General features: G+C 32.5%; 1 protein-coding gene across 2 annotated transcripts; it reads left to right on the forward strand.

Moving 5' to 3' along the window:
* The first annotated feature begins 3164 nt into the window (after positions 1-3164).
* LOC111437812 (putative disease resistance protein RGA1) lies at positions 3165-8368 on the forward strand. Of its 2 annotated transcripts, none has more exons than XM_023075906.1 (2): positions 3165-6974; positions 8324-8368. In XM_023075906.1, exon 1 carries the CDS (start codon positions 3194-3196, stop codon positions 6623-6625), a length of 3432 nt encoding a protein of 1143 aa, XP_022931674.1. In that variant the 5' UTR covers positions 3165-3193; the 3' UTR covers positions 6626-6974; positions 8324-8368. The 2 variants fall into 2 exon arrangements, with proteins under 2 accessions (XP_022931674.1, XP_022931675.1); XM_023075907.1 differs by lacking the exon at positions 8324-8368 and having other exon boundaries at positions 3165-6683; positions 6796-7216.
* Positions 8369-8587: the final 219 nt, after the last annotated feature.

Here is an 8587-nt window from a genome sequence, read left to right on the forward strand (position 1 = left end):
AGGTAAAGGCAAGGTGCACTTGTACGGAGGACGGCGGCATCGCGAGTAGAGACTGTGGCACGTGCATAGGGTAGACTCATATTTAAATTTCTAGTCTTAAGTTAGAATAGGTTGTTTTGCATTCCATTGTTTTAAATTATTTTGTATTTGTTTTTGTTTTCTCTAAATTTCAGTATTTCATATTTAAACACGTAAGACCATGGCTGTGTTTTTCAGAGAAGAAGTTGTTTTAAACGTTTTTTTTTTCTGAAATTTTCGTTATCAATTATGTTCATGTAAGAGTTATATTTCCGCATTATAGTGAGCATGAGACGTTAGTAGCGACTCTGAGTATGTGGAAATTTAGGGTCGTTACATGAATAGTCTTCTTCTACTCGGTCTAAATTATCTTATGTTTACCTTGGTGAGATTGAAGATCTTGAGTTCCTGTCAAATGTTCAGTGTCTTATAATAGAAGATTGCAAAAACTTACAAATGTCTTTGGCTATGAAACAACATCCTAGTAATGATGTACTATGGAAAGAGTTTTGAAGTCTCCGCATTTTAGTTCTTAATGCAATCCGAAGTTGGAGTATTTGCTTAATGGAATGCAACATGTGACAACTCTTCGAGTAATTCACATAGAAATTGTCCAAATTTAATAACTCTTCCGTAATGGATAAGTGAGCTCACTTCACTCTCATACTCTCATACTTAAGTGTTTTCGGATGCCCAAAGCTCACTTTATTGTTAGAAAAGATTCACCACCCCCGCTCTTTAAGATCATTGGAAATTAGGAATTGCTCCAAATTGAGAGAGTGGTACAAGAAAGGAATAGGAAAAGATTGGCCAAAAATCTCTCATATTCGTTTGATATACATTTCATAACTTTGATATTGAAGAGAAGAAAAACTTATTCATCCATCAACTATGGCCATCGCCACTTATGGAAAGTCATTTTTCTCATTATATTTGTATTTTCTTAAAATTAATTATGCAAAATCAATGGTTTGGGCTCCTAGAATATGGCGTCCTTGGGACTTTTTATTTGATTGTATCGAAAGACCCAATAAATTGGGATTTCCCTATTGAACTAGGTCATTTCGGGACAAGCAGATCATTTCTGATGAAGAGAATAATTCGGAGTTCTTGCAGAGTAGAACTATGTAGTACCAGACATGAGAGAGATCTTCTAACGGACAAGAGTTTTTTTGAATAAGCTAATTCATTTGGGATCCTACAAATCCACTCTTTTTCCTATGCAATCATATTTTTTTTTCTATTCTACGGTACATTCTCAAATCTAAGATACAAGACCCCAAGAATTATATTAGGAAGAGAATTATTATTATATTGCTCCAAAGTTCTATTATTATTGTTATTACTATTTGTGCCTATTGATTTGTAATTTTAATTCTTTACATCAAATAAGGTAAGAACATGACTCATTTTAGTAATATATTGAATATATTAAACATTAATCAACATCCATTTTAGGCATATGAAAAGGTGTATTATTTTATTATTACTTTGGTAGTCTATTTGAGTTAAACACACAGTTGTATAATTTTATTAATATTTGAAGTATATCATATGTATATCAAATATTAATTAGCATTCCTTAAGTACATCCGTCATATATCAAGACATCAATCCACATTTCATTGAAGTAAAATCGTATATGTATCATTTTATTAATATTTGACATCAAAGATGGTTTGGACTTTTGTTATGGATTAGAGATTGTATTCATAAATGGGTGTTTTGAATTTTTGTTTGGAGTATTTAGAAATATAATCCTTCGTATACATGGATGAATCGGTGGACAAAAAGATCGCATCCATCGATGAAGTACATAAGTAGAATATCAAACAAGGGTGTATCATTTTAGGAGACTTTCAAGCACGACAACGAACTATAAAAAATGGGTGTATCATTTTGTCAAATTTTCAAGTACATCAACAGACCTATCAAACAAATGTATATCTTCATTTCAAGTTTTGTGTACATTAGCAAGTTATCAAATATGAGTGTATTATTTTATCAACACATTATTAAATATAGATATAGCACACTATCAAATTTTAAATTGCATCAGACACGAAATTTGGAAGAGGAAATGAAAAGAATTCGGTAGCAGTTTAAAGAAAAATGTGGTTGAAATTATAAAATAAGGGTAGAAATAATGGAGTAATGACCTCATAGTCTCCTCTCTAATCATGTATAGACAACCCACTCTCATATCATATGGTCTGATCCATTAAAAGGGGTTATATTTTGTGCTAATAACTATTTAATTTTTAAAAATTAAATTTATAAATATTATTATCCCTTGAAATTTTCTTTATTTTGTTGTTATATTATTATCATTATTGAATGGGGACAGCGTGGACTGACTGTGTTCCAGTGCATTCAAATTTGTCGGTTTCAGCCAATGAAACTTTTTAGTTATATTTATTTATTTAAATTTTAATGAACAAAATATCTGTTTTTTCTTTTTTCCTTTATTTATTGAAAATTGAAGAAATTTATTAAAAGGAAAAGGAAAATTAGGAAATGAAACAATTTAATAAGAAAATTAGCCATTTAGTTTTTTTTTTAAATACTATTTCCACTTATTTTTTTGTTTATATATATATATATATATATATATATCTTAAAAAATATAAGTCAAAATTTAAAAAATGAAAAAATTATTATAAAAAACTTGATTTTCTTTTTATTTTTAGAGTTTAATAAACAATAATTCAAATATCTTTTTCTAAAAAAAAAAGAAATTCATCTCATAAAAATGATGATTATAATTATAAATACAAATCAAACTTCGGTAGGATGGGACTGAGATGTGTCCCATATTAGTTGGGGAAGAGAACAAAACACCTTTTACAAGATGTGAAGAACTTCCCTACTAGACACGTTTTAAAAGTTTTGAGGGGATGTCCGAAAGAGAATATCCAGGGAAGATAATATCTGTTAGCCATGGGCTTGGACCTGAACTATTCTAAAAAGGACATACACGTAGGATCCTCGATCAAGTTGACAACTTCCTTCGATCCCACCAATGGTTGAATATTTAATTTCATTTTACAATATATTTTATCCCACTTGACATTTAAATAAGGGTATAAAAAATTAAAATAAAGACGGTTCTTAGCTGCCCACAAATTATATTTATATATATTTATAATGCGTGGATGTTTTGTTAGTAGTTGCAATGGCGGAATCGATTCTATTCCATGTTGCGGCATCCCTTGCTACCAAATTGGGCTCTCCTGCTATCACAGAGTTTCAATTGTTTTGGGGTGTTCATGATGAGCTTGATAAACTCAAGCATACTATTTTAACCATGGAAGCTGTGCTTCTTGATGCAGAGGAGCAACAATCCAACAGTCATGCAGTGAAGAATTGGATTTCAAGGGTCAAAGATGCTTTCTATGAAGTCGATGACTTGATTGATGAGTTCACTTATGAAACCTTGAGGCACCAAGTTATGGCCAAAGGTAAAAGAGGGGTGAAAGAGGTACGTCAAGTTTTCTCTTTGCCTCATCAAATTGCATTTCGATTTAAAATAAGTCACAAAATTAGAGACGTTAGAGAGAAACTGAAAGCTATTGATGCTGATAAGAATCAATTCTATTTCTCTGAGCGTGTGATAAATACTCGAGATGATGAGTTGAGGAAGAGTCGAGAGACTATCTCTTTTATATGTGATGATGAAGTGGTGGGAAGAAATCCTGACAAGAAAGCAATTATAGATCTTCTTCTGAATACCGATCTTGATACCAAGGAGAACATTGGGGTGATTGCTATAGTGGGAATGGGAGGATTAGGAAAAACAGCACTTGCTCAATCTGTCTACAATAATGAAAACATAACGAAACATTTTGATTTGAAATTATGGGTGTGTGTTTCTGAAGACTTTGATATAAAGGTTATTGTTGAAAAGATTATAGAGTCTGCAACAAGAAAGAAACCAGAGATCCTTCAAATGGATTCGTTGCAAAGTGATCTTCGAACTCATATTAATGGGAAAAAGTACTTGCTCATCATGGATGATGTGTGGAATGAAGATTACGAGAAATGGGTTAATCTCAAAAGATTATTGATGGGTGGTACGTCAGGCAGTAGAATTTTGATCACAACGCGTCATCGACGAGTTGCAGAGACTTTTGACACGACTTCATGTTATGATTTAGGAGAATTGGATGATAAAAGTGCTTGGCTATTGTTCAAAAAAATGGCTTTAGGAAGCGAGGAACCAGGAAAAGAACTTGAAAATTCAAATCTAGTCGACATTGGCAAGGAGATTGTGGTAAAGTTAAAAGGCCTTCCTCTTGCAATAAGAACGATAGGACGTCTTTTATATGCCAAAAAGCCAGAGCATCATCTTTGGTTGACTTTCAAGGATAAAGAGCTTTCTCGAGTTTTAGAGCAAAGAGAAGAGACACAATTCATACTATCAATACTGGAGCTTAGTTATCACCATCTACCGTCTAGTTTGAAGCAATGTTTTTTATATTGTACTTTATTTCCCAAAGATTATAATATTCGAAAGGATGAAGTGATAAAGCAGTGGGTGGCACAAGGTTTCGTTCAATCAGTTGGCGTAATTAAACCATATGACATCGGTGAAGATTATTTCATGGAATTATTATCAAGGTCATTCTTTCAAGACGTCACAAGAAATGAAATGGGTGACATAATAAAGTTTAAGATTCACGACTTGATGAATGATCTTGCTTGTTCCATAGTGAAGAAAGAATATGTTTCTATGGATGTGAATGATAAGGTCGTCACGGGAAGAACTAGACACATCTCAATTTACCACAACTTCGGTATAAAGTTGGAGAACTTGAAATTATTATATGAGGCAAAAAATTTGAGGACATTAATTATTGATGCTCCCACTAAGGATGCCCAAAAAGTCCTTAACCTAATTCCTACTAAGTTTTTGCGATTAAGGACGTTGAGTTTTGATTCCAGCATTTTTAGTACTTTTCAAGTATTGCCCAAATCTATTGGCAAGTTGAAACATTTAAGATATCTGAATATTTGTCTATATGAACTTCAGTTCCTTCCAAATTCCATAACTAAGTTGTATAATTTGGAAACACTTATCCTTGATCGGTGTGAGCATTTACAAGAGTTGCCGAGAGATGCAAAAAATTGGATGAAGTTAAGGTATCTAAGCCTTACTGGAAATACAGAGATAAAATTCCTTCCAGATTCAATTGCTTCGTTGCTCAATTTGGAAACACTTATCCTTCAAGATTGTTCTCTATTAAGAGAATTGCCTAAAGATATTAAAAAATGTGTTAACCTTAAGCATCTTGATTTACGTGGTTGCAATGCGTTGACTCATTTACCTAAAGGACTAGGTGAGCTTACTAATCTTCAAACAATGAACTTGTTTATATTAAATAAAGATGTTGGTTGCGATTTAAGCGAGTTGAACAGACTGAGTAAATTGAGGGGATCATTAACTATTAAAGGTTTGGAAGTTTGTACAACCGAAGATTTGAAAAATAGTTATTTTAACTTACGACTAAAGTTGGGTTTTCAAGAGTTAAAGTTTGTTTGGAACTATTCCAAAGATGAGCATATGAACATTGTCTTGGACAATGAATGTAAAGGGGTTTTAAATTGCTTACAACCACATTCAAATGTTGGAAAGATAGATATATGCGGATATCCAGAAGTCATGCTATGTGATTGGTTATCATCTAATACCCTTCTACACTTGGTCAGCATAAAACTTTCAGATTGCTTCCAATTGCAGGTTCTCCCACAATTTGATCAGTTTCCTTGTCTCAAGTGTTTGGGTCTTAAATCATTACCGTGCATTGAGTACATTGACAACGATGGTTATCGTTCTTCATCAATATTTTTTCCATCCCTTGAGAAATTAAGCATCATAGACATGCATAATTTAAAAGGATGGTGGAAGGGTGAAACTTCATCAGAAGGATCTCCAAATAATGCATCATTTCCTATAACAATGTCTTGCCTTTGTGAACTAAAGATCGACGATTGTCCTCAGTTGGCTTCAATTCCTTGGCATGCACCTTTGAAGTTACTGGAAATATGTGCAGTTAGTTTACAACTACTTAATGTGATAATTGAGAAGACTGCTAATCCTTCATCTAAATTATCTCATGTTTACCTAAGTAAAATTGATGATATTGAGTTTCTGCCAAGAGAGTTCTATCATTTCACAAATCTTTTGTTTCTTGTAATAGAAGATTGCAAAAACTTACAATTATCTTCTGCTCTTGTTCAACATTCTACTAATGATGTACTATGGAAAGAGTTTCAAAGTCTCCACGTTTTATTTCTTAGAGCAATTCCGAAGTTGGAGTATTTACCTAATGGGATGCAACATGTGACAACTCTTCAACACATTGGCATAAACTCATGTCCGAATTTTGTAACTCTTCCAAAATGGATACACAACCTCACTTCACTTTCAAGTCTATCCATTTTCAATTGTCCAAAGCTCACTTCATTGCCGGAAGGGATTCACCACCTCCGCTCTTTAGAATCATTGACAATTTGGAATAGCCCTAAATTGATAGAGAGGTACAAGAAAGGAAAAGGAGAAGAGTGGCAAAAGATTTCTCATATTCCTCACATAAACCTTTCATAACTTTGAGACATGGAAGAGAAGAAAAATTTGTTCGTCCCTCAGCAATAGGCATCATCAGGTATGTAAAGTCATTTTCCTCTCATTATTTTTATAATTCCTTATAGAATTAATCGTGCAATCATTTCAATTGATTTCCCTAACGTGTCTTTATACAACCATGATTATTACAGCATATTCTCAAACCTAAGAGGCAAGACACCAAGAATTACATTGGATGAGGATTATTATTATTATATTGCTTCAAAGTTGTTCATCGGAAAAAAAAAATTCACTCTTCATTTGGCAAAATCTTCATGCAAAAAGAAGGAAATGAGAACAATCAGATTGTTGTGTGGCTCAAATCATTCAGGTACAAATTCTTGTGCGTTAAACATGTAGATATATCATTTATTAACATTTCAAGTATATCATATGTATATCATACATCAATTAGCGTTCTTTTAAGGCAAAAACATGGACGTATCATTTTGAATGCTATTTTGAGTATATTAATAGGATGTCAGGCATCAATCAACATTTCATTTGAGTAAGATTATAAATGTATCATTTTGTTAACATTTTGTGAAATCATATAATATATTAGACATTAAAGATTGTTTGGACTTTTGTACAGATTATATTTATATATGGACATTTTGAATTTTTGTTTGGAGTATTCATATATATATATATATATATATAATCCTATTTGGAAGAATCGATGGAGAAAAAGATTGCATTCATCAATAAAGCACATAAGTAGACTATGAGACATGGGTGTATCATTTTATGAGACTTTGAAGGACATGGATTAACTATGAAACATAGGTGTATCAGTCCATCAAATTTTCAAGTATTTCAGAACTTTTCAAACAAATTGTTGATAATGAATGTTATATTCTATCAAAAGTTCATGTACACCAACATTCTATCACATATGGATGTAGTACTATTTGTAGTTTGTTTATACATCTACCATGGGGTGAGTTATTTGAGTTAAGATGAATGCAAGTGTGTAATTCCTCATTTTATCCTTTTTGTGTTTTCATCCTAGTACAATTTTGAAAACTTGTTTTTAAATTTTAAACTTCGTAATCTAATGAAGAAATATTATTTTAAAAGCAAATTTTGCAACTAATAAAACTTTATATTTGCAAATTGATTTTTTCTAGTAAACTTGATTATTAACCTCTTATCATATTTAAGATCACATATGCAACAAAGAAATTTTTAATGAAAATGGATGGAAGAAGCCTATAGTAACTTACTAGGTCAATGATACGATTAGAGTCTACAAGTAGGTTGTTTACTGATTATATTTATACTCATGAGATACTACTTTCATTTTAGGTGACTAATGAATGTTGGTCGAGGTAGAAGAGTGTTTAGGAGTTGTGCGATTATAGAGAAGGGTCGTCCTGGAGCGTCAGTCTTATGACACCGTTAGGGGTTGTCATCAATATATTTTTGTATCTCATTCCCTAGTCTCGTTTTGTAATAAACTTTTGAACAACACTTTAATTTGTAAACGTTTCTTAAATTGTGTAAAAGATTGAAAAAGCTAGAATAATCATCTTTCTTATTGTCAAAAGTATTGAAATATAAAGTTCGCACTTGAGATTTTGAAGAATACGAATAAATTTGTAATGGTTTTGGATGATGAGCTTGACAAGCTCAAACATACTATTTCAGCCATGAAAGCTGTGCTTCTTGATGCAGAGGAGCCACAGTCCAAGAGCAATGCAGAACATAATTGGATTTCAAGGGTCAAAGAGGCTTTCTACACTGTGGATAACTTGATTGGTAAAAGATGGGCCAAAGAGGTTCGTGGAATAACTATTCAGATTTTTCATTTTTGTCTAATTGGGTTAAGACCCGCGGCTCGACTTGGCGGCTTAGTTGGTCGGCTTGGCAGCTCGGCTTGGTGACTCAGTATCACTATAATATATCGATTCCAAGGTTTTCGACCCTTCCGAAGCTGTT

This window comes from Cucurbita moschata, unplaced genomic scaffold (genome assembly GCF_002738365.1).
Source record: "Cucurbita moschata cultivar Rifu unplaced genomic scaffold, Cmos_1.0 Cmo_Scf00066, whole genome shotgun sequence".
Lineage (NCBI taxonomy): Eukaryota > Viridiplantae > Streptophyta > Magnoliopsida > Cucurbitales > Cucurbitaceae > Cucurbita > Cucurbita moschata.

Coding starts and splice junctions, on each gene's coding strand:
- LOC111437812 (XM_023075906.1), top strand. CDS start 3,194: ATGGCGGAATCGATTCTATTCCATGTTGCGGCATCCCTTGCTACCAAA.